This window comes from Pongo pygmaeus, chromosome 2 (assembly GCF_028885625.2).
Source record: "Pongo pygmaeus isolate AG05252 chromosome 2, NHGRI_mPonPyg2-v2.0_pri, whole genome shotgun sequence".
Lineage (NCBI taxonomy): Eukaryota > Metazoa > Chordata > Mammalia > Primates > Hominidae > Pongo > Pongo pygmaeus.
Window position 1 is genome coordinate 81714033 of NC_085930.1, and position 26720 is coordinate 81740752.

At 39.8% G+C, this 26720-nt stretch overlaps 1 protein-coding gene across 1 annotated transcript in view; it reads left to right on the top strand.

The window, feature by feature from the left end:
* EIF4E3 (eukaryotic translation initiation factor 4E family member 3) overlaps positions 1-26015 on the top strand; it is a 46125-nt gene extending 20110 nt beyond the window's left edge. The window contains exons 3-7 of the mRNA XM_054479491.2: positions 5522-5616; positions 8724-8784; positions 11297-11363; positions 15152-15307; positions 20569-26015. Of these exons, the coding sequence (XP_054335466.1) occupies positions 5522-5616; positions 8724-8784; positions 11297-11363; positions 15152-15307; positions 20569-20615 (426 nt within the window). The 3' untranslated portion in view covers positions 20616-26015. The remainder of the gene's footprint in view (positions 1-5521; positions 5617-8723; positions 8785-11296; positions 11364-15151; positions 15308-20568) is intronic.
* Positions 26016-26720: the final 705 nt, after the last annotated feature.

The window sequence follows — 26720 nt, forward strand, 5'->3', positions numbered from 1 at the left end:
ATGGAGGATGGTGGAAAGATTGATTCCAAGTACTTGCTGCCCTGGACACAGCAAGACAGCCCATGGTGTGTGGTGTCCTGCAATAGAATGACCTGGAGTGAACCACTTGTGAAGGGAGGGGCCTGAGGGGAGAGAGGAAGAAAGCCAACACTGAAAAGAGAGAAAGAGAAGGACCTGCAGCCAGGTCCACTTCATAGTTCTGTCTAGCACAGACTTCGCATCAAGTATAACAAGATTCTTTATCCATCATTTAGTTTATTCATTATATGCATAATAGGATCAACATCTATAGCTACAATCCAGTTATGAAGAAATATAACTGAAGTTAAATTGCTTGTATTCCTCCACATTCTCAGTGGAGGCCATTGTGTCTGTGTATTGGGGTGGGATGAGATTTGACCTTGTTAATTAAAAGTAATTTAGTCACTTCAACTGTGAAACTGGGTCTCTTCTAATTTAAATCTCTTTTGGGGAAAATGACCACCCTCTTCTCCTTCTCCATATGAACAGGCATATGCAGAAATACCCCTGACCCCTCCTGACCTTGGGCCATGCCCACCACCTTTGGCCCTGCTGTAACCTCATGTCATGAAGACCCCTGCTATGTACACACACATCCAGACCCCAGGCCCTGTTGTCCTTAGGCTTTCTAGCAATTTCAAGCTCCAGATTGGAGATTTAGGAAATGTCGGCTGCCTTCCCCCTACCCCACCAGAATGAGGGGAACTCTATAAGGTTGTGGCAGGCCCTCCCGGCAAGAATAACCCCTCCTGCCTTCACAGCTGTTCTCAGACCTGACCGCCATATTTCTCAGCGCTGTAGGAATGAGGGCCTTTTCTGGGAGTCTTGGAGCCTCTTGGGCTGTACCAGGAAGCAGGTTCCACACTCCTCTGCTCTAGGCATCCCCAAACTTTGGGTGGGGCTCTCTCCCATCCTTTCAGGGTTTTAACCCCACTGTCCTCTCACTCCAAGCTTTTAACTCCCCAACTCAGAGTTGGTTTTTACTAACTGACTTTCTATGTGGTGGGAAATTACCCTTACATCCTGTCACATCTCATTTACTCTATGATCGCACCTCCACACTTGGGCTCTCTCTTTAACCCAAGCCCTTTTTGGAATTCAAAGGAAAACCCATTTCTCTCTCAAGTACCTAGCTCTTGTAAATCAGAAGCACTTTGCTTTCGGCCTTTGTGTCTGCTGTGAGTTAAAAACATCCACTAAACTCTTCAGTTGCCTATTCAGTTCAGATGCCTATTGGCCCTGCCCATAAATACCACTGATTCAGTTGGTGGGAAGCCCCAGGCAACTAGTAATACCTAATGAGCAAAAAATTTGTTTTGTTTTTTTGGAAATACTCTCCTGCTACACATGCCACAACCTTGGAATAAATCCTGAAAATTTTTTTTTTTTTTTTTTTTTTTGTTTGAGGTGTGTTTGCTGGGTGGTTTTGTTTCTGGTTTGTTTTACAAAACAGACATATCACTTTGTTATCTGTCAACACATGATGTCTTTTCTTCTGAAGAATTTCCAAGTGCATTCTTTTTCTTCAGAACATTCCAGTAGGAAATTGAGGAGGAAATTTGCCAGTTTTCTTGGTAATGAATGATTATCTATTTGGCAGAAGGCTGTCAGGTGGGGGCACAGTTGCTCCAATCAGTACTAACAGATTGGGGATTTATCAAGTGGTCAGCATATTAACGGGTCTAACCATACTTTGTTTCCTTCCTTAGGCCTAGCAAGTGCTTTCACTTTGCATTTCATCATTACATTTTCCAATGAAATAGCTGTATCCTTATACAGAGGAAGCAACTTGGGTTTCAAGGGCTACATGACCTGTGAAGGTTATCCTGAGAACTTAGGTCTTAAATCCAGGTATTAGACTCCATTGGACAGGTGTCTTCCTTGCCTCAGTTTCTCAAGGAGAGGTGCCAGATTGGTGTTCCAGAACATACTTCCCAAGGAGTGGATTGCTGTGGTCAAAAGCTGACCCTGCTGCATTCAGCTAAGTTCCCCAAGGACTCGTCACAGTGCTCTGTTCACAACTGATGGTCACAGATGTTGACTGAATGAATGATGTTCAACTTTTATATCTCTCCTAGTCCTAGGGTGATTATCAGGGCTTTTGGGAAAAAAAAGCATTTAACCATTAATAAACATTGTGCTTAGTTTTACTTTTACTGCAATCTTCGATTTGCAAGTCTAACAGAATTAATTATAAGCCCAAAGGCTTTTGAAATCTATTTGCAAGATTTTATATATAGTAAAATTTAAGTGTTTCCATTTTCAAGATGTGTTACAGAGAGTATAATCTTGAATTACCAGGCTTCCGCTGTAGCAGACCTTTCACTTCTGCAAGGGCGGAAGAGGTTTTCAGGAGCTGAGTAATGCTAGATTCCTTCCTGTAGGTGTTTCACCAGCAGACATACTTCACAAATATTCTACGCATTGGATGAGGTTTGCAACAGGGAAACAGACCAGTTTAATGACATATGCTTTTCAAATAGGGCTTTCTTTTTTTTAATGGTGTGACCGGATATTTTGCTCCTATTTTATGCTCAGCAAAAATGTACAGATATGTGCTTTAATGAATATGTTAAGTCTATCACTGATCTTCTTGGGCTGTAATCTCTTCCTGTCAAATTTGCCAAGCCAAGCAGAATCAGTTGTCTGTTTTTGTTTTCAAGAGAAGCTTCTAAAGCTCCAATCCTTAGCATGATCTTTAGTGTTTTTCTGATCTTTGAAATGGAAGAAGTGTTTTGTTGTATTTTTTCAATGTGCTTCAAGTACTAGGTTAAAAAGTCAAGATTTGACAACTTTGACAGGGGTATGACGGCAGGAACTTTGGTTTGTGATGCCTTTGAGGAGACTTGAAGTTTGCCAGCACCAAAATCCTCTTGGTTTTACCTTAGGCAGGGGTTTTCATCTTAATGTTATTTTGTGCATAAATTCTACAGAGGTCATTGCCATGTTGTAACCGGGTTCTTAGGCTGGAGTTGACAACCACCAGCCTCTTGTGAATTATGGGCATCTTACTGGTGGGAAAACATCTTCAACATGTGTCCCTCTTTCTGTGGCTTCATGACCTGATTCTTGGCTGCTAAGATTGGAGAAAGATGTGTCAAAAACATATAGTAATATCTTCGAAGAAAATAGCTGAATGGTTAGGAACAGAGGTTTGGAAATCAAATTGCCTGGATTCAGATTCCAGCCCTGCCTACCCACCCTTACACCACAGAAACTGAAATACTGGAATACTCTTATTTGTACAAAATAGCAAAGCATTTACAGGATAGGTACCTCCGTAGAGACAGATGTGTGTTTGAGGAGCTGCTGTTATTACAGTAGCTTTTAACTCCTCGCTACACTAGCACCATTTTAGTAGAAGGGAGCCAAAGTGGATTCTCAATTAATACATCTATCATCCTGTAGTTTTTTGCCTTCAATTTGATCTTATAGTTCATCATTGCCACCTTTGCAGTTAATTCAGCTTTATTATTTTTTTTAACACAAAACAGCCTTGAACAACCCAGCAGGATTATCATTCAACATAGATAAAATTCCATTCCACCCATGTGACTCAGTTCATGAGCCCTAGGATTGATTTTTCTAATTGCTCTTTTACTCATGCTGCTTTCCTCAGACCTACTGGGAGACCCAGATGATCACCCTCTGCTTACCTCACCACACAGAACAATATTTCTTATTTGCACAGTAATTCTGTGCATAGCATTCATAGCATAGTAATTCTATGACCTACTCCAAACAAATGGGGGAGTGTTTTCTTCTTCATAGCCTCAATCCTCATCCTAATCCTAATGGTCATACCAAACTGACTCTTGGGCAGGTTCATCTCTGCCTGGTGTCCTTATCTTTAAAAAAAGGATAATAATCATACCTCCTCCTAAGACTGTCATTAGGATAAATTGCATAAGCATGTAAATGTTCATAGAACAAAGCCTGGCTCAGAGAACAGCTCCAGATCACTTGTCTTTGCCAAGACTTCCTGTTTTACTCTTACTTTATTATTTTTGTATAATCTATTTCTGTTTACCAGTTGCCCTGTGTCTTAGTTCAGGCTACTATAACCAAATACCATAGACTGGGCAGTTTATGCAACAAACCCTTGTTTCTCACAGTTTTGGAGCCTGGAAGTCTGAGATTAGGGTGTGAGCATGGGCACATCCAGGTGAGGGCCCTCTTCCTGGTTTGTACATGGCCATCCTTTCCTTGTATCTTCACATGCCAGAGGGAGGGCTGGCTCTCTTCATCTTCTCATAAGGACACCAAGCCTGTCATGCTGGCTATACCCTCATGACCTGATTACCTCCCAGAGGCCCCACCTGCTAACACCATCCTATTGGTAGTTAGGGTTTCAGCATATGAATCTGGGGAAGACACAGACGTGCAGTCCATAACACTGTGTATCTTGCGCAGCTTGTTGCTTCAGCACCTGAGCTGTTCCCTGTTCTTTTAGCAGGGGAGAGATAAGGGGCAAACAGAGTGTCTAAGGTAGTTTCTCTTTGCCATCTCCTTTATCCTTCAGCCCCCAAGCCATAGCATCACAGACTTCCAGGCTTGTAGAGAAGACAGGGTTTTTTTTTTTTTTTTTTTTAAACAGAGTCTCCCCCTGTTGCCCAGGCTGGAGTGCAATGGTGTGATCTCGGCTTACTGCAACCTCCGCCTCCCGGGTTCAAGTGATTCTCCTGCCTCAGCCTCCCGAGTAGCTGGGATTATAGGCGTCTGGCACCACGCCTGGCTAATTTTTTGTATTTTTAGTAGAGAAGAGGTTTCACCATGTTGAAGACAGGGTCTATTGTAACAAAATAGTTATAAATATGTTCAGTACATATATTCAGTACTAAAGGCTTTAGTGGATACTACCTAGCTGCCAGAAAAATCATTAGCAAAGTCCTTTCCAGTTTTATGTGTAGACATGTTGCATAGGAATATTTGCTTAATAACCATAGCTTCCTGAAACATAGAACTTGGCACAGCATCAGCAATGAACATCTTTTCTTCTTGTTGTTGTGTTTTTGTTTTTGTTTTTGTTTTTTTGAGGCAGGGTCTCACTCCTGTTGCCCAAGTTGGAATACAGTGGTGCGATCTTGGCTCACCTGCAGCCTCGACTTCCCAAGCTCAAGCTATCCTCCCACCTCAACCTCCTAGGTAGTTGGGACTACAGGCATGTGGCACCATGCCCAGCTAATTTTTTGTATTTTTTGTAGAGATGGGATCTTGCCACATTGCCCAGGTTGGTCTCGAACTCCTAGGCTCAAGTAATCCGCTTGCCTCGGCCTCCCAAAGTGCTGGGATGACAGACATGAGCCACCAAGCGCAGCTTTCTTTAATGTTATATTACATTTTCTAACAGAGAATTAGAAGGGATACTGAGAAAAATCTATTTTGAATGGATAAAACAATGAGAATCAAAATTTTTCTTTAATGCATTAATTTGATAATCTAGCAGCATAATAAATCAATACTGGGTATATTAAACAAAGTGTTTGTTTTTCTTTTAAAGATATTTTGGAGTGTATACAATAATATCCCTCCTGTGACTAGCCTGCCTTTGAGATGTAGTTATCATTTAATGAGAGGAGAGAGGCGACCACTTTGGTAAGTGTCTAACGTGTAATTTAAGGTCAAGATGGGAGGAAAATGTTTGTGAACCTCATAAAAGATCACATCACCTGCGATGTGTGTCTCACATGGACAACATAGAAAGTCTATGATACCAGTCATGGCCCAGGGTCTGGGGGTAAGTGTCCTCCTTCTTTAATAGCTCGATGTAGTGATGAAGATGGACAGTAAGTTAGTTTGCCCAGGCTGGAGTCCCAATTAGTAATAAATCCTTATGTCATTCAGTCTTTCTGCATTATTTACTCATTAATAAAATGGAAATGTACCTCATCTTGATTAGTAGCAAATGACAGAAACCTAATTTGTTTTCGTGGGGTTTTTTTTTGTTGTTGTTGTTGTTTGGTTGGTTTCTTTGTTTTGAGACCGGGTCTCACTCTATCACCAAGGCTGGAATGCAGTGGCACCATCACGGCTCACCACAGCCTTCACCTCCCAGGCTCAGGTGAACCTCCCGCCTCAGCCTCCCAAGTAGCTGAGACCACAGGTGTGTGCCACCACCCCCAACTAATTTTTTATTTTTTATTTTTGGTAGAGATGGGATTTCACCTTGTTGCCCAGGCTGGTCTTGAACTCCTGGGCTCAAGCAATCTGCCCGCCTCAGCCTTCTAAAGTGCTGGGATTACAGGCATGAGCCACCAGGCCCAGCCACCAGAAACGTAATTTGAGCAAAAAAATTGAGTATGTTTTTAACCTGTGACTGGGAAGTTCACTGGTAGGGGTAGTTTCTGGCAGATCCAGCTCGTGTTATCAGGAATCTGATGGTCCCCACCAGAATTATTCTGCTTCATTTTACATTGGTTTAATTTTCTCCCATCTGAGGTGGCAAAGTGGCCTTCCTATGCTCTGGTCTTACACTCTGCAAGTTTACCATTGTCAGTACTCATGAGCCCAGATAAAATCCCAGGGCTGGCTCTCATTCTCCCACTTTGGGTCCCCTTTCAATTTCTGGCCAATCACAAAGACTAGGAAGAGGCAGTACTCTCATAGGCTAGCCTGGGTCAGAAGCCCACCTTTGAAGCTAGGACGTGGAGTCAACCCTGCCTGAGTGGATCTCACAGAAGAGTAGGGGGCAGGTGGCTCTTTAGAGGGAAACTGGGATGCTCTTACCAGAAAGGGAGCAGATATTAAACAGTGACACACAGCAGATGTCCCCCACAGGGACACCTATGAGGCCTTGATACATGGTTGATAGGAGAATCACATGAGATAGTGTCATGACCATGACATTGAAGTGTAAGGGCCTTCCCTTGTGGCAGCTCTATTTGTTGTCCATCCCCAGAGTCAAGCGAGCCTCTCTGCACCAGCCCTTTGAGGATGAGGATCTCAAGTTCTATCACCCTCCCTGCCCATGTAGCCACTGAATGCCACTTTCTTCCCTCTCCATCCCTAGTTCCTTCCTTTTTCATTAATCTGCTTCTGTTTCCAACAAAAGGACTGGGGAAGAGTTTATTGAAAAATGCCCAATCTTACCCCCGTTAAAATGGCTTTTATCCAAAATATTTTATCCAGGTAATAATGAATGCTGGTGAGGGTGTGGAGAAAGGGGAGCCCTCATACACTGTTGGTGGGAATGTAGATTAGCACAGCCAACTGTGGAGAACAGTACGGAGGTTCCTCAAAAGACTAAACATAGAACTGTCCATGATTCAGCAGTCCCACTGCCAGATATGTACCCCAAAGAAAGGAAATCAGTATATCGAAGAGATCTCTACACTTCCATGTTTATTGTAGTACCATTCGCAAGAGCCAAGATATGGAATCAACCTAAGTGTCCATCAACAGATGAATGACTAAAGAAAATATGGTATATGTACACCATGGAATAGTATTCAGCCATCAAAAAAATGAAATTCTGCCATTTGCAACAACATGGATGGAATTGGAGAACATTATATTAAGTGAGATAAACCAGGCATGGAAAGACAGATATCTCATGCTGTCATTCATATGCAGGAGCTAAAAAAGAAAAAAAAACCCTGAAGGAGAAAGAGAGTAGAATGATGGTTACCAGAGGTGGGAAGTTGTGGGGCTGATAAACAGGGGATGGTTAATGGGTACAAAAATACAGTTAGAATGAATGAGGTCTTGGAGCACAATAGGGTAACTATAGTTAACAATAATTTATTACGTATTTCGAAAAAACTAAAAGAGTGGAATTGGAATGTTCCTAACACAAGGAAATGATAAAGACTTGAGGTGATGGATAGATAGCCTAAATACCCTGATTCAGTCATTACACCTTGTATGCATGTATCAAAATATCACATGTAGGCCAGATGTGGTGGCTCATGCCCGTAATCCCAGCACTTTGGGAGGTCAAGGTGGGAGGACTGCTTGAGGCCAGGAGTTCAAGACGAGCCTGAGCAGCAAAGTGAGAGAGACCGTGTCTCTTAAAAAAATTTTAAAAATTAGCCAGGTGTGATGGCACATGCCTGTAATCCCAGCTACTTGGGAGGCTGAGAGCGGATGATTGCTTGAGCCCAGGAGTTCAAGGCTACAGTGAGCTATGATCATGCCACTGCACTCCAGCCTGGGTGACAGAGTGAGACCTAGTCTTTAAAAAAAAATTCAGGGGCTGGGTGTGGTGGCTCACGCCTGTAATCCCAGCACTTTGGGAGGCCGAGACTGGCAGATCACGAGGTGGGGAGATCGAGACCATCCTGGCTAACACAGTGAAATTCCGTCTCTACTAAAAATACAAAAAAAGTTTAGCTGGACGTGGTGGCGGGCACCTGTAGTCCTAGCTACTTGGGAGACTGAGGCAGGAGAATGGCATGAACCTGGGAGGCGGAGCTTGCAGTGAGCCGAGATGACGCCACTGCACTCCAGCCCGGGCGACAGAGCGAGACTCTGTCTCAAAAAAAAATAAAAAATAAAAAAATAATTCAGATATACCCCATAAATATGTGCAACTATTATGTATCCATAATAAAAAATAAAAAACAAAAATAAGAAAAATGCCCAACTATTTTGTTTTTAAGGTCATCTGTTGTTAAACTAAATGTATGTAGAGATATTTAATCTAAATGTATGTAGAATCACTTAGTCCTGAGTGTAACTTTAAACGTTGGTCTTTGGCCCAGGGAAGAGGAGAGCAATGCAAAGGGTGGCGTATGGAAGATGAAAGTCCCCAAGGACAGCACGGTAGGTTCCTTCTGATCCTCTTCTAGAACCGGCGAGGCTTGGGGTTGTTGACTGCCTGTCATCAGCATTTTGTGCTTTGCAGACAGCCTATTTACCTGGCAGTCCCCAAACAGGCTGGGGGTGAGAAATTCTGTTCTGACCTTGATGATTTTCTGCCTTACACTGTCACCTTGAAAGTGTATAATTGTGCTTCTCTATAGACGTGGTGTAATATGTGACTGTATCATGCAGTCTGCAGGAGGAAATGCCTGTGAACTTCACAGAAAAGCTGGGTGAATCTCTTTATGGTAGTCATTCCCTTGACAGCCATGACTAACATGTGGCATATGGTTTTATGAAGTCGGAAGCAGGATCTTTCCTTCCAAAGGCTCATCCCTCCTCTACGGGGGGGAACAAAAAGCAGTTCTGAGAATGACCATGTCACAGAGAATAGGGAGGCTTGGCATTTCACCATCCTTTAGGGTTTCATGAGAGACTATGCTCCATCTCCTTCTGGGGCCGATGAGAACCTGGATGGTATGATGACCTGGTGGGATGCTGGTTTGCAGTGATCAAGTCTCAGAAACCCAGATTTCCCAGAGTGAGCTCTAATTCATCTTATTGACTGGAAATGAACGTGAACATTAAAATCGGTTATCTTAAGCCGTGGGAAACTAAAAAGCTTCTTTGAAAATGGACAAAGGGGAAGTGCTACGCAGTTTCACCTTTTCGTGGTTTCTTTCATGTGGATAAGCTCAAAGAACTGAAATGTCTCCAGGGACCTATATGCTTGAACTGGAGTCATTTTCCTATCAGCACATACCTAAAGACATGACCAGATTTATTTGTCAAAGGTGCAAACTATTAGTCAAGATTTGAAGCTCCAACGTTTTACTGTTATTTGGCATACATAATGAAAAATATCAGGGGAGCAGAGAATATAAGAGAATGAGGGAATATAAGGTGTTCTTAAAATTTCACTATGAACACTTTTTGCCTTTCCATGTTCTTTATTTACGCACACTAGACTTTGAACTCTAGTAGAAGTAATCATGATGTCAACATTCCTTGAAAAGCGGCTGAAAGGCAGTTTTGTCCTCTCCTTGTTAGCTCACTTGGCTGCATTGGGTCACAAATAATAACGCTTTCATGTCGGTGCAAATGCCCTCATCCCAGGCAGTTTAGCCTACTTTTCATCATCAACCAGTGGGAGTCTTGTGGGCCAATCTTGTCTGAATTCAAAGCAGAAGGGTGAAGTCTCCCTTCCCCTAACAGCCTCTCCCAGCTCTCAACTTCATCACTAACAGCTTGAAGGAGTGTAGCTGGACAGATAGAAAATGGAAGCAATGATTCCTAGGTGAGAGACTCATAGACCAGAAGGGACAGGCTAGGAAAGAGAAAAGAAAAGAATGAAAGGTCACTTTTCAGTTCCCTGGCTAACTGCCATGGCCTTGGTTAAAGATTCAGCGAGACTGCTTTAAGCTTGTGAGGACATAATAATAAACACTATTATTATAGTTAATATGTATTGAGCACTTGGAATATAGCAAACACACAGCTGTTTATGGCATGGATCTTAAATGTTAAGCCCTTTTATTGCAGTCATTGTACTAAGCCCTTTGAGCACACTTGTTGACTAATTTCATACCCACAACAGCCCTGGAAGGTTGGACCTATTATTATTTCCTTGTTCACCTAAAGAAACTGATGATCAGAGAGGTAGTTAACCCATCTGGTTTGCAGATAGCAAGCAGCCTCTCAGGATTCAAACCTAGTTTGGGGGCAAATTGGAGCCTGTGAATCACAGGAAGGAGGATAAATGGGACCAAGAACTTTTCAAAGGAAGTAATGTGTGTGGAAATAATGTGGCTGTCTATTGGATGCCACTATTAGATCATGAGGAGAAAGAAACTCCAGTGTTTCTCATTGGTAGGAGGCAGACCAGAGCGTGCACTGAATCTTCCAGGGAAATTACATACATTCTTACATAAAGTTCTATCGCCTGCCATAAACAGTCTGCCTCAAATGAATGGAATTTCCCAAGACTCTAGTATTAAATAAACAAGAAATGTCCTTAAGTGTTCTTTACTTGTGTAACCTTTGAAGTACCTTATAAGTAGTAAGAAAAACAGAGAAAGGATTTTGAAGAGAAAGATTTTACTAATAACATCCACATATAATCAGCTTCTATGTTTTGAATCAGTGAGAGGTAAAGAAATTTGAAATTTTTAAGTCATTTGAATGCCTTTTCCCTAGAAATTCTTCTGAATTGCACCAGGGGTTTCACTAGAGATTAGCTTTTACCAGACTTTGGCTCACTTGTATCTGTGTAAAGTTACTTGTAAACCAGTGAAAAATATGCCACGGTGAAAATGTTTGCACCTAGGATTTGGAGGTGTCTGTGGACTCCAAATATGGGCACAGAAAGTGTATGTGAAGTTGAAGAAAACATAATTTGTTTAGCTCCTGAGGATAATTGTCTAAAACTATGTGTATTTTATTTGTTTTGTTTTTTATTCTTTTGCCATATCAGTCCACAGTTTGGAAAGAGTTGCTGTTAGCAACCATCGGGGAACAGTTCACAGACTGTGCCGCAGCAGGTAAAGCAGCCTATGGCTCTGGCCGGCCCTGCCTCGTGTGCTCCTGGCTTGTGCTTGTTTCTTGCAGCAGTTTGTTATCACGTGTTTGACTTTTTACATGTTTTGGAGTTGTTTATTTTGGAACTACAAAGTTACTCAATTTTTTTTCATGTGATTTTGGTGTTTAGTGTTAGATATGTGTGTCTGTGTCCATATGCATATTTACATATGTGCATATATATATATGTATGTATATTTATATATGTATGTATATATTTATATATAAATATGTGCATATTTATATATGTGTATATATATATTTATTCATGTAGATTTTTCCCTCTTAGCTTAACTTAATAGTATCTATAACCGTCTGTCCAAAATAAATAGGCAGAAAAGAAAAATCTGACATTAACTGGGCCCTTAACACAATTGGTAGTAGGTTCCCTTTATCTGTTCCAGTTCTTCCAGAAGGGGAAAGTGTCTTCAGTGTCTAGTGAAGTTTGTAGGTGGGCAGGCACAATCCTCTCTGTCCCTCTCAACCCCTAACCTCTTCCTCTTGTTCTCTCTGTCCCCTGCTCAAAGAGGACTAGAGTGGTAGGTGGGGACATGCTCACCATTATATCCCGTGATCTCACGGTGGAGGATAAGACAGAAGTTCTTCAGGGCTTTTCTTTGGAGGCCATTTTCAAATACCCAGGGTATTTCTGAGCACAAAACAAAAAGCTTTTGTTTTGCTTTGTGTTTATCATGAACCCACTCAAAGAGCAGAATTTAATTGCTTGTTTAAAGTTTTGTTTTCTTTTGGGGTAGTTCCTTTTGAATGCTCCTGAAGTAACATTTAGAATACTATTTTTCTTCCCCAGCTTTCTGTTAAGTTTTTCTTTTTAGCTAATGACAATGATCAGTTGTCCCTCAGATGTCTTAGATGGAGCGGTGTTTGAGAGCCCTGTAGGCCTTACCAGTCCCAGGGCACGTTTCAGATTCATCTCATGAGCAGTTCCAATCATTCCACTTTTGTTTTGCTTACTTCTTACACCACTTTTTATTCACTTAAGATAAAACCTGCGCTGGGCATGGTGGCCCATGACTGTAGTCCCAGCACTTTGGGAGGCCAAGATGGGAGGATCACTTGAGGCCAGGAGTTCAAAACCACCCTACGTAACATAGAGAGACCCTTGTCTCTACAAAAAATGCAAAAAATTAGCTGGGTGTAGTGACATACACCCATAGCCCCAGCAACTTTGGAGGCTGCAGTGGGAGGATCACTTGAGCCCAGGAGATAGAGGCTGCAATGAGCTATGATCACTACTGTACTGCAGCCTGGGTGACAGAGTGAGACCCTGTTTCAAAAAAAAAAAAAAAAAAAAAGACCTGGGTTAAGATAAATTTGTCTATAAGTACAGATTCCTTCTGTTTTAATAGGGAGTATTTAGCAACTTGATAATATACAGCCAAAAATGTATCCTGTGTATAATTATAAACACATAAATCCCTGGGAGAGGAAGTTTTCTGCATGAATTATTCCTGTTTCCAGAACCAGGGAAAAATAGTCTTAAGTGGTAATAAATAGCCAGTATTGGGTAAAGAAGACCAATTGTTTTGTGGTTGACTTGGGACATGAGAGCACGATTAGCTATTAACCATTAGCTCTTCCATTAACTAGCTATGCCACTTTAAGCAAGTCAGCTAATCTCTCTGGGCCTCACTCGCCTCATCTTTAAGCAGTGGCTCCTCCCAGCTCTAATGTCTTATGCTGCCAGTACCCTAAAATAATCAAGGTTTTGCTGGTTGATTCTACTTATGAATATTACATGTTTGCTAATGGATCTGCCTTTGGATAAGAGTTGCAGCCTTTTTTTACCAAGCCATTTGTGAAAGTGCTGTGCTAGTAACTGTGCCTGGTTACCAAGAGCCAAACCAAACGGAAATATTGACAGTTCGGCATCCATCAGTTACATCACGCTTTGACCAATAGGGTAGAAATGGGCAACACCAAAAGACTGGAGACATGAACATTTCCCCAAAAGGGTGATGTGACTTCATGGCCACTCTTGAAAGTGGTAAACTGCAAAGCTTCTCTTTTTATTTGATGATTTTTATTTTCACATAAAATATAACATTGATCTCTGGCAAGATTATTTTTAAAGCGTAAATTTAAAAGTAAAGAATCTGTATCTAAAAATATTTTCTTGATGGGATAATAAGTTTCTGTGAATGACCATGGTAAGGTACTATGTTTTTTGACTCTTTTGTTTAAATGTGGCATATATACAGAAGATTGCACACGTCGTATGTGTACAGTTTGATAAATATTCACAAAGTAAGCATACAACTGTAACTAGCATCCAGATGTATAAGCAGGACATTACCAGCCTGCCAGGATCCCCCCGCTGTCTTTCCTTCCTTCAAAGGTAACCTCCAGTCTAACTTTTAACATTATAGGCTAATTTTCCCTGGTTTTGAGTATTTATATAAGTGGACTCGTTTTTAGTGTCAAGTCATACACATTTAGCCAGGATCAAATTCATTTTAAAAAAGAAAAGAGGGAAGAGGGGGAGAAAGAGAAGGGAACAATGGAGAAAAGAAAGGAATTACTTTACTGCCGATTATTTCTTTTAGTAAATTGGATATGTTTTTATTTAAATTCTATCCTAATACTAAAACGTTTTAACTCCCAGAAGACAATTGGAAAAACTGATGGCATGAATATTTAGTTTACAGAGGTCAGCAAATTAGGCAGAGCATACTAACTAAAGCAAAATTTTTTCATATTGATAATGCTTATCTCTCACGTATTACATATTGATACTGTTTATGAAAGTGCAGAGAGCTGACCGTATTGCATTACCGTGTCATGAACAAGGAAAACAAAGAATCAAAAGTTTGTGTTCCTTTCATTTTGCTATTTTGCTGCAAATGTATGTAAACAAAGTGGCTGCAAGGGAGGATAAAACAGTATAACACCTTACTTTCCATCCGCCGTTCTCAACTATGTACAAGACAGCCCTAATCTGGAATTTTGTTTTTTAAAAAAAGTCCACCTTAATCAATGTAGATAAATGCCTTAACGTTCATTCATTGAAGGATGCTCCTATAATAGCAGAGCTGTACTCAGAAGATTTTACTCTCACTCTATACACAGTGCTAACAGATGGTCATTGGCTTTCTAGCCCACAGTATATAATGCCCAAAACCAGAAAAGGGATTTCTAGAGGGAGGCATCAGGAAGCAGGAAGAATTCGTAGGAAAGGAGCAGACAAGCAAACCGCTGAAAGCAGATGAGCAGTCGAGAATGCACAGTCTGGCTCCAGTTAGTGTTGGGGCAGATAGCGCTGACCACTCCAAGGTCCCTGAAAGCTTGGCAGGAAGTCAGGAGAAATTCTTGCTCTCCTTAACAAAGACAGCAAGGCATCAAGGAAAAGTTCATTTCAGTTCACTTGGCTTTCAGAGGGCAGGGAATTATGCAACCCGTTTTAGAAAAAGTCTCATCAAAACAGTAAGAAATAGTAACAAAGCTTTGGTAATGTTAAAAAGGGTAAATTACTTATCTGGGAAATGCATTTGGCTGGAACACTTTATCTGAGTCCCTGGATAAATGTGATGTGACTGCTACAGCTTTTGTGCACTGACTTGCTTTCCTCCAATGGTTCCCCATAGAAACAATTATTTCTTACAAGTTATCTTGTGCCACCTTCTTTTTTCCATCTTATCCTTAATTTTCAGATAAAAAGACTAAGTTTCTTAGAAACAGTCAGACTGACTTGAAAGTATCACTCATTTTTTTTGTTTTCCTTTTTTCCCCTCAGATGATGAAGTAATAGGAGTTAGCGTCAGTGTTCGGGACCGAGAAGACGTCATCCAAGTCTGGAATGTAAATGCCTCTTTAGTGGGTGAAGCGACTGTTTTAGAAAAGATCTATGAACTTCTGCCCCACATAACTTTTAAAGCAGTATTTTATAAACGTAAGTGCTTCATTTCCAGTTATTACTTTCTAGTTTACTCTATCATACTTTTAAAGATAGAAACTGTTTTGCAAATGCAGTGAAGGCAGACTTGAAATTTGATAATTCAGAAAAGAATTCAACAAAATACATTTAAGTGTTTTTTTTTTTAAAAAAAAAAGCTTAGTCTCAGAAATTAAAATGAGATTTTATTCTTGCCTAACCGTGTGGATCAGAAAAGGAAATAACAAATATTGTGTTTGTTATTTCAAAAATTTGTACCTGAACTCAAATTTGTAATTCTCAGAAAAAAAATTACATTCTGTTGGAAACAACAATAACAAAAATGTCATTATATGAACTGGCAGGTAGATATTCAATCATCCCTTCATAAACAGGAATTTATAATGTATAACATCTGTATTTGTGGAAGAAATGCATTCTGAGCACAGGCATGATTGAATGTTCTACTGAAATGCTAATACTTCCTCATTATGAATGACTGTGACACAGAACCAAGAGAGAATTCACGCCTAGTGGTGAAATGTTAACAGTATGAATAGGTGTGTGGACCCATTGTTTTCCATCATGATTCATGTTCATTGCTTTTGTGTGCTCTTTTGAAAAAGTCTTCTTTTTCATAATGAAAACATCTTAGTGCTATTAAACCAATGTTTGGTAGATCAAACTGCAGGTCACATATTTAACAGAGTTAGAGAAAAGGACGACAGCCCTACACATGTATGATAAATTTCCTATATCCAAAACTGTTCCTAGAGTCAGTAACCCATTTTTTAACTACTGTATTTCATTGAATCTAAGATGCTCTTGAAGATAAAATGCTCCATTATTTTAGTATTACTAAAAAAGAAAAATAAAAGGCTCCTAATTAAACTGTAACACATTATTGGTACCAGAGGTCTTCAAATATATATGTGGTAGTTGTGAGGAGTGTGTCTTAGAATTGCTGAAATACATTTCATTATTGCTTCACTTTTTCCAACTCTTTGCCAAAAAAGGATAAAAAAATCAAATTTTGTTTTGTGAGTATCCCAGTATGTCAGGGGATATTAACACTAAGGCCTCCCTGTAAGGAATCATATAATTACAGGCCAAATGACCTGGATGTTAAGCAGTGGGACTGATCTGGCACTACAGATATTCTGAATTTTAAATGGAAGTTTAAAAGAGACAGAAAAATGGCACTGCAGAAGTTGCTTATTGGTTGTGCAGTGTAGAAGTTGCCAATTTGCCGATGCCATTTTTATTCTTTAGGGATACTTTAATTGTATTTTCACCCCAGATATTAATTGAAAGGTCATCAAGGGTTTTTTCTTTTTTTTTTTTATTTCACAAGACTAGCAGAAACTCTATAGACGGAAGTGTATTTCATTGGCATTTACGTATGGGGCTAAAACATATTTTCCCACCTTTGAAGCAGCTCCACACTTGACTCTAAAGAGGAGAACACCAATTTGGGGTCGTTAAGTCAGGCACTTTAGATTTTTGTCCCACTTCACCACTGTGACCTTGAGCAAGTCACAACTTCTCATCCTTTTACTTTCTCATCTGAGTATCGAGGAGGTTGGTCTTAGATGATCTCCAAGGTTCCTTCTACTGCAAAATTCTATGATTAAGTTTCCAGGTAGCACATTGGTTAGCAGCAGGCTCAACACAGATAATAAGATATCTGTTTTATCAGATAATAAGGCCACAGAGTGGTTAGGCTAGTTTTTAGGGCCATGGCAATAATCAGGTAAGATTGACAAAGGGCAGGATGATTCACTGCTTAGCTGTTGTGATGGCTCTGGGAAAGAAAAAAGCCAAACAAGGGGAAAGAAAACTGCAACTTGGCCAGTTAAATCAAATAGATACCTAAAGGTAGGGGCCATTGCAAAGTATGTAATACAGAACTGAGGAAGAGTCTCAGCAGAAATTCGTATTTTAAGGGCATAAATTAGCATTTAAAAACTCAAATATTATTCAAATAAAAATCTGAATTTGAAAAAACAAGCAGTTTTCTTTATTGTAAACAAAGCAGGCAGTCCTTTACTCAGCAGGGTATACACCACTTGCTGCAGAAGTGATTTGGAAAAATTAGGTTTGGGCTGAAATCTTTTTCACAGCAGGATGAACTAAATTAGAAATGGCCAATTTATGCTTTTACTCTGGTTTGGTTAATAGGATCCTAGTGTAAGTATTCCCAAGTTTACAGAAGCCAGGTGACTGTAGATTTCCCATGTAGAAAGAACCCAAGCGTATTCAGTCATGGCCTCTAGCGGGTAGATGGGCATTGGGCCATTGATAACTTACATTTGATATGGATACACATTATTTGACTGAGAAGCTCACAAGGCACAGACTCCACTCACTGACCAGCCCCACCCTGGCCAATTCTGCTAAGTTCTTCAGAACAGCTGAGTGACAAAGGTCTTGTTTGGCATGAGAATTGTTTAGAACAGGAAGCTGGAGCCCAAATCTGCCCTCTGTGTTCCCCTCTCTGCTCTCCTGTTTCTGTATAGGTGTAGCTGAGAATGCTTTTTACATTTTTGAGTGGTTGGAAAAAATCAAAAGAAAAAGTATATTTTGTGACACATGAAAATTATATGAATATCAAATTTTAGTGTCCATAAATAAAGTTTTATCAGCATAGAGCAATACCCATTTGTTTCTGTATTACCTATAGCTGCTTTAGTGCTACAATGGCAGAGTTAATAATTGATACAGAGGTCAGGTATGGTGGCTCACGCCTGTAATCCCAGCACTTTGGGAGGCTGAGGCAGACGGATTATCTGAGGTCAGGAGTTCAAGACCAGTCTGGCCAACATGGCAAAAACCCATCTCTACTAAAACTATAAAAAGTTAGCTGGGCATGATGGCAGGTGGCTATAATCCCAGCTACTTGGGAGGCTGAGGCAGGAGAATTGTTTGAACCCAGGAGGTGAAGGTTGCAATGAGCCAAGATCACACCATTGCACTCTAGCCTGGGCGACAAGAGAAAAAGTCTGTCTCAAAAACAACAACAACAAATAATAATAATTGGGACAGAGACCGTATGGCCATAAAGACAAACATTTATTCTCTTCCTTTTCCTGAAAATGTTTGCCAACTCCAGGCTTAGAGCAATTCTATAATCCCTTTCTACCCAAAGTAACCTAAGGCTGACAGATCCTATTCACTAGGCACTCCCAATTCTGAATGTTCTGTTGTACTGTCTCCTTAACCCATCAACATTGTAGTTTGCAACTATGACCACCCCAGACTGCCCCTCACACCTAGAAGTAACACAGATCTTTGGATAGCCTGTATATCTGGATTTATTGTTTGGAAACCAGGTCACTGCAGTTCTATGGTACCTCTACTTGACCCTGAAGCATAGTATAATTTCCTTGCAGATCAAACCATGTTTTCTTTGGTATCTTCCCTAAATATCTTTCTTAAAAAGAAAACACACACACACACACACAATGTGAAATATTTGTAAAGTTAAAGCTGTGAGAAATGTTCTATTAAATTAGTTCAGATTTCAGGCCGCCCTTAGGAGTATGGCCAACCTGAAGTGACCTGGGAGGTATAAAGTGCGTCTCTCCCAGTGTTTTATCCAAGTGCGGAGTAGGTTGGGGTGAACGTCCAAGATGATGTTGAAGGGAAAATAGGCCTGTTCCACCCACCCCCTCAGCAATAGTCTGAAGAATTTAGTCCTTATGAAAAACACAGAGGCCAAGTACAGTGGTTCATACCTGTAATCCCAGCACTTTGGGAGGCTGAGGCGGGTGGATCACTTGAGCTCAGGAGTTCGAGACCAGCCTGGGCAAGATGGCAAAACCCTGTCTCTATCAAAAAGACAAAAGTTAACCGGGCGTGGTGGCACATACCTGTAATCCCAGCTACTCAGGAGGCTGAAGTGAGAGAATTGCTTGAGCCCGGGAAGTCGAGGCTGCAGTGAGCCGAGTAGCGTGATGCTACTGCACTCCAGCCGGGGTGATAGAGCAGCAAGACCCAGTCTTAAAAAAAAAAAAGAAAAAGAAAAAGAAAAACAGAATTGGAAGGGGCTTAAAAGGTGAAATGGGCCAGCCCATCTGCCTCCCTAGAACCCCATTCACTGCTAAGTGTGGCTAGCGTGTTGGGAATCAAAGCACCCAGAGTCCTGAATCACCCCACCTTTTTCAGACGTTGCTTCCTGGTAATGGTTAGCCAGATCCGGGAGGTAGATTGTCACACTCAGTCTTTTGCCTTAGAGAGAGTGTTATGTATTTCATAGGTCTCCCTGTGGCATCTTCTACTTTAAACAACGTTAAGTGTTTGAAAATATTTTTGGTAGCATAATTTTTTTAAATTCCTGAGTTCCGGCTGTGCCTGGTGGCTCACGCCTATAATCCCAGTACTTTGGGAGGCCGAGGCAGGTGGTTCACTTGAGGTCAGGAGTTCGAGACCAGCCTGTCCAACATGGTGAAACCCCGTCTCTACCAAAAATACAAAAATTAGCTGGACATGGTGGCATGCGCCTGTATCCCAGCTACTCCGGAGGCTGAGGCGGGAGAATTGCTTGAACCCGGGAGGCAGAGGAGGTTGCAGTGAGCCGAGATTGCGCCACTGCACTCCAGCCTAGGCTACGGAGCAAAACTACGTCTCAAAAAATATATATATATATTCTAGAGTTCCTAATTAAAATTAGTAATTTTGCAAGCCAGATGATAGGGCTGAATATCTATTGGCAGGGGGAAACTTGATTTGGAAAAATAAAACTTAGCAATTTTATGAAACTTCATTTCCCATGGAGAGTGTTGAGAGGTAGGGAGCAGGGGCACCTAGATATAATTGCTGTCACCCTGGTGTGGTTCTTTGTTTTGTTTTATTATTAGTTTATTTTTAAAGATAGGCTTGTGAGTGGCTCTGTCTTGGGTTGTGTCAGGCACCCCTTCTCCCCACCCCCCGCAACGCATTTTGTGGGGCACATTTTCCCCTGCGGCATTTGCTTGCAGCCCAACATACTCTCTTCATCGGCTTGCTGAGATGACTCATCCTCCCAGGCACAGCAAGAAGAAACAGGCAGCATGCCCATTGCTTGTTTATTCCTTGTTTTAATTTTCATTATTATGTTTCTCAGGAAATGCACGCCTTAGCTAACAGTTACTGGCAAAAAAATAATAATAATAATAAGGTGTTTGAGTTCTTGCCAACATTTGGGGAAGCTGAATGAGATGCCTAGAGGAGGGTTGGCCCATCCTTTGCTTAAAGTTTTCTTTCCTTTTTTTCTTTTTTGTTTTTTTTCTGTCCTTTAGCCCATGAAGAGCATCATGCTTTTGAAGGTGGACGTGGAAAACACTAATTGCACTCTGTAAAGAATTCTTTGTCCTTTGCTGATTGGTTTTGGAAACGGTCTTAACAGGAGGGAGAGTGAAGAGAAGACTTGCCGAAGCCGATGCTGGTCAATTTAGAGTGGGTTTCTGTCCTTGCAGATGGGCAATTAGGACTCAAAGTGGCAGGTGGGGTGGGGGGAGATTGTGTGGGTTTCTACCGTCACATTACTTGCTTTTTAAAAAAACAAACAAACAAAAAAAAACAACTTTTTTTTTGGCTTTCTAAATTCTCTGTTCTTTTCACTCTGATTTTTTTTTTTTTTTTGCCGTTTAAAATTCCTTATTCAGCCTAATTATTGTTTTCTACACTCCCCTTTCATTGAGGCACAAGAAATCGGTTTCCCTTTAAGTAGCTCTGCTGTACCTAGTTAATGAGAATATGCATAATCGTGACAATACTGCTTTTGAATACCACACTGTACAAGGAGGAACACTAGCTTGGAGAAACCTGTCTTCTGATTATTTGTTGTGACACATTCCTATGTACTGTGAGCTGGGCATTGTTTTTTTCTGTCCCAGGGAAAAGAAAAACCATACTTAATCTGATTTTGCACTGACAGCACACAAATCTTTAATTTTCCTTTTTAAAACTTTTTTTTTTTTAGTGATAAAAGGAAAATAATAGTTGGATTACCTAACATGAAAACTATAATCACAATTCAGTATCAGGATATAAATCAAGCTCTAAGTCTTTGGACCCTCTGTGGAAACATTTCTAACCCGAATTTTAATTTGGCCTTTTCAACCAAAGGCTTAGAGTGGTAGCAAGGGATTTTTCCCCATAGGAAACCTGGTGTTCCTGATTTAAAGAGAAGGTGATATTTTAATTGTTTGAATTAAGCTCCTTGGAAAGTTCGGGTGTGTTTACCCACTTAGGGCTTTCCCAGTCAACGCTAACACATTTTGTTAAATGATCCCTTTCCCTGCTCACATTGTGTGTCATTTCTCATCATCAGTAGTCCTCCAGCCTGGGCAGCTGTCCCCACCCTTTTTCATGTAGGTACAGGAAGTTAAATCTCATTTCCAGGATGCATGTGAACATTTACAAAGTTGAACTTTGAGTGCATTCTGCTCATATTAATTATTGGGATTGTTGATATATATTGTATTATGCTACCAAAGAAATATTGGTTTTATTAGAAGGAGATGGTCATCCTCTGGACCATGGAGACTTGCTCAGAATATGCCGATTTCCCTCTCCTGACTTTGCCAAGCCTTTGGCTGCTTTTGCCTGATAAAGGGCAGGGCCATTTGAAGACACTTCCCCCAGTCGGCTTTGGAGTCACGGGAGCTAGTGCCTGCTCACACATTTTTCAAAAGGGCAGTGCACTCAGAACTTCACTGTATCTGGGATTTTTAATTCCTCTTGCAGTGTTCACCAGCAGAGAGACCCGAGGCTACTTTAAGCCCCCACTATGTGTTTGTAGATAAAATTCTCCATTCAAACATCTTAAAGGACTTTGAACATTATCTGCTTATGGAAGTTGTGCCCTTCACTTGGTTAGTAACCACCTCAGCCATAATACTTACCATCATAGGGTTTTTAAAATGATTTTTTTTTCCTAAACTTGAGTTTCCTTAGTGATTTCAAAATGAAGTAAAAGAATATCAGATCCAATTAGCAAAAGCCTGGGACTTGTTTCTCCAAACATTGTACTAACATTCAACTTGTTTTAAAATTATGACTCAAGAATTTTAAAAAATTATTCGGGACATGAATTAAAACTCTTTTTTATAATATAAGTATTTTTCTGATTAGAAAAAGGATATAATTGACTTCACTATAATTGTCATATATATTTCCATAAGTAAATGGATTTTGAAGCATTTTTATTTTTTGAACTTTATTTAAAACATTTGTGATGACATGTTCAACTTTTGCATGTATGTAGCCTTTGAAGTAAAAATAAAATAAATAGGAATGTTAGGCTCACGTTAACATTTCTAGTTTCTGTTTATGATCATGGAACATGACTAGCACACAAAGTAGATTTTTGCCCCAGTGAACTTCTGCAACTGTTTCTGACCCTTTAGAAAATACCAACTGTGAGAAGGATTTAATTTGCCTAATGTTAAAAACCTATCATCTAAATTACTTTCAGAGAGGATTTTGTCAGATTTTGGTTTGGAAATTGTTTTAATTGAATATTTAATCATAATAGACTTTGTATGAACTAAGCTGATTTAATCAGTTTAAAAACCTCTCATTACCTTCTTAGATTAAAGAAGCTAATACTCTTTTGAGATAGAAGGAAATATTTTGTGGGACATGTGACTTTTGTGTTAAGGCAGTTTACCCATCTTGGCTGATGTGGGGAAAGTGCAAACTTCCAGTAGAATCCCGGTCTTTTCATCCAAGTGCTTGCAGGTGCAGCCTTGTACTCTGCAAAGAACCATACAGAAACCAAAGAGCTCGCTTTTTTGTCTTTGTAATTCCTTAGGGTCTGTGATATATGCCAGGAAATCTGATTGAAACTAATATGCTTTTTATTCTCCCAGTATTCCCTAAATTGTTATATCACAGGCACTTGCCTACATTGGGAGAATAAGGACAAATAATACCCATTTAAAGTAACTTGCCTATATTTTGACTGTCTTTCATAAGCACTTGCTGAACTGCTGACTTAACTCAGTTTTAAGATTTCCTCTTTCCCCCCAACTTTTCCACATTTCTTAATTGAGGGTATAATTTACTGCAAACATGTACATTTAATATAATATTGCTGTTAGATTCATGGTACACTTTATGAAGCAAAAACATGAAGGAAAACACAACTCTAATAAACTTTAAATTAAAGATTAAGGTGACTCTTTCTCACCCTTCTTCTTGAGTTTAGCCCACGTCAACACCATGCACACAGTCACAAGACTTTATAGCTTAGAAACTTTAGATATAAGTGGGTCCTATAGACATAATATACAATCCACCAACTGAGCCTTGGCCGAACTTGTCCCTTGTTAAAGACGTAGGGCTAGCCAGCCACAGAGCTGGGCATTGAAGTCGGCAAGTTGTATCCCGGTGCAGGTGTCCTTAAATGGAGAGTACTCAGAATCTGCCGGCCTCAACCTGCCCACTAGCCACCCTAATCAAGCATTAAATATCTGATCCAATCTGGCCACTGATGTAACTCTGTAATCAGACATCCTGCTTATAAACAGCTCCTCCTTCTCTCCCTCTCCCTCTCAGAGACAGAAGTGGTGCTGGGGTTTGGAGTTTGAAAAATAACCTTCCTATGACAGGAAGGTTTGCTATTAGCTGCTCAACTCTTAGAGGATCCCAACTTGTGTCTTTAGACAAAACTGACAGCCTTTGGAACGATCACATGGTGGCGCTGCCTTCCAGCCAACAGTTCTGGCTCAGCAGCAAAATTTATCCAGCTATGTTTGTGGAATTCTTTTAAGATCCTACTGCATTTTGCTCTTATGCTTTTATAAAAATTTGACGAGAAAATGTAAAAATGATACTTGGCAATAAGACATTTAGCTTTCATGCACCTAATAAAAATGTGTCAAAGCCAGATCGCTCCAGATGTGCTTAAAATATCTCAAATCCTAGGCTCTCATTGGCCTTATAAGTGGTTGGGAAGAAAAAGAATAAAATAAACTCACATATAGGAGATAATGGAAAATATTTCATCAAATATTATGCCCAAAGAGAGAAAATTAGGAGTTGATTTTTTTTAGCTCTCTGAATATGGAACTTCCTTTTAAAAATGTAATTCTATCCTTCACCTTTCCTACATTGTATGTTTCTGTGAGATTTTACTCATTACAAGTGAAAGTAGAGGACTGCCTGTGAATTGTTTACTTCTGAAAAGAATATGTTGAGATCAGTTAAAATTACTCAAGAGTTTGGTGACTCAGGATTGTAAAAAGCCTGGATCCCAACAGCTGGGAGGAGTCAGAGGGTGATGTGGAAAAAAATAGGGACTGAAAGGCAATGAAAAGTCCCTTTGAACCTGTAGTCATTTATAGCAATTACAGTGGGTTGCCCCTCTACCTCTCCCAAGAAGGAATCCCAAATAGATTCCTTTCATGTCAGATTATACTGTTCTGATTTTATTTTCTATTATTTTTACATATACATCCAAATCTAAGAATACTTATTCAGATTGGCCCACTGAGGCCAAAAGTCACTGTCTTGTGTTCTAGAAATTCTTTCATGTTGCTGACATGAATCCATTTTTAAAAGAAAATTCAGGGACTCTTAGGATTTTAGAGTGGAAGGGACCTTTGAGATCATCCACCAGTGCTTCTCACCCCTTAGCATGCAGCAAAATCACTCAGATACTTACTTACTTATGCACATTTCTTGACCCCAGCACTAGAAATCTGGGAGGATATCTGCATTTTTAACAAGTGCCCTAGTGATTCTAATGCTGATGGTGCTCAGATCGCTCTTGGAGAACCCCTGATTTTACCCAACTCCCACATACGACAAATGAGGAAAGCCTCCCAACCCTAAGCTCTGTCAGGTGACCTGATTCCAATGTATGATACCAACAATCTTATGAAGGCTGGAGAAAACCATTAATACTGAGACTTGAGTAGATGATGCTCGTAAATAAGAACTTTATGGCTGGGACCACAGCAGTCATGGGAGCCCATCCCTGGAAGTCCATAATATAAAGCCTTTAATACAGAGTGGTGGTTTTTCTCTTTTCTAAATACCATTTCAGCCTGTTAAGAGAAAAGAAATTAATGTTCAGAAAAGTAGTTACTCCATATGTGCAATAACTACTTTTCTATAATGTCTTATGGCATTTGGGGTTCAGCATCATTGAACAAGATTAAATGAACGTTATAGAGCTATAAAATTGCATGTAAAATAACATAAAACTGTTCAAATGACTATCAAAGTAGCCTGGGAATGAATTTCCACTAAAATTAATTGTCACTTTCAAAACGTAGCTTAGCAAAGCTGTTACTAAACTGGAGAGATCCTTTAATACATAGAAATGTCAAAAAAATCAAATAAGTATTCCCTAAACGGTGTGAGTGATAAGCAAAAGTCATTGCGAAGTCAATATTTTTTTGTTCATCATTGCTACTGAAGTTTAGAGTTCCATTGTATATGTGTGTCTTGAGTGTACCTTATTAGAATATCCAAATAGAATAGCTTTTGGATATTCTATGCTTTTGTGTCCTTTAGAAATCATGAGATTGAAGGAATCTGTGTTAAATGTTTTTGTTTTGGTTGCTGCCTGAAAAAAGTTACCAACTCATTTAGTGAAATGCAAGATTTCTTTATGAAAATTTCCATTTCTAATGTCAAAGTCAGATAATTTTTCTTGAACTTTTATTTTGGAACAGATGTTTATTTTGGATTTATTAAAGTGTCAACTTTGCATTATGGAACTGAACATGAAGTAAATTGAGTGTTTCTGAGTTTTCTATAGAAAATTTATGCTACCTCTCATCTTTTCACATACAAAGAAGCAACTTTTAATGAAGGCTTAAGGTGAAAATTTTAATTTTAGCACTTTACATTACATGATGAATGGAGAATATTAAAGGACTTTAAACATTTTAATAAACTTACAGTGTTTCTGTTTTCAAATAGAGGTATTAATGTTGTAGATATACATTAAATTCTCCCCAAAGTTCTCAGACTTTAATCAGATAATGTGGCTTACAACCATTGTTTTTTTTAAGTTTTAACACTGTCTTTTCAGTATTCATTTAAAACAAGTCACCATGACTTTGAATATATTCTCGTGGAGAATTTGTTTCAATGATTATATAAAAGAATTTCAAAATTTAAACTAGTGAGCATACTTTAGCTTGAGACAGCTAATATTATTTGTCCCAAATTTAAAATCTTATCAGTTGCATTGAAAGTTATTAATTCTTTAGAATAGTCTTACCTGTGTAAGTTGAACCAGGTTTGTTTGATTATGTTTTGGATCTGCTTGTACCCCCACCCCCCTATTTTATACCATCTGTGCCCTGTGCAGTTGGGGACCCTTTCACATCTGGCTACAAGCTGGTGTAATGCCCTTCCTTTTGATCTGGCTTCATCTAGTGATTTGCTCAGTATTTTTAAGGTCAGACTGAAAACTTTTCTGTTCTAG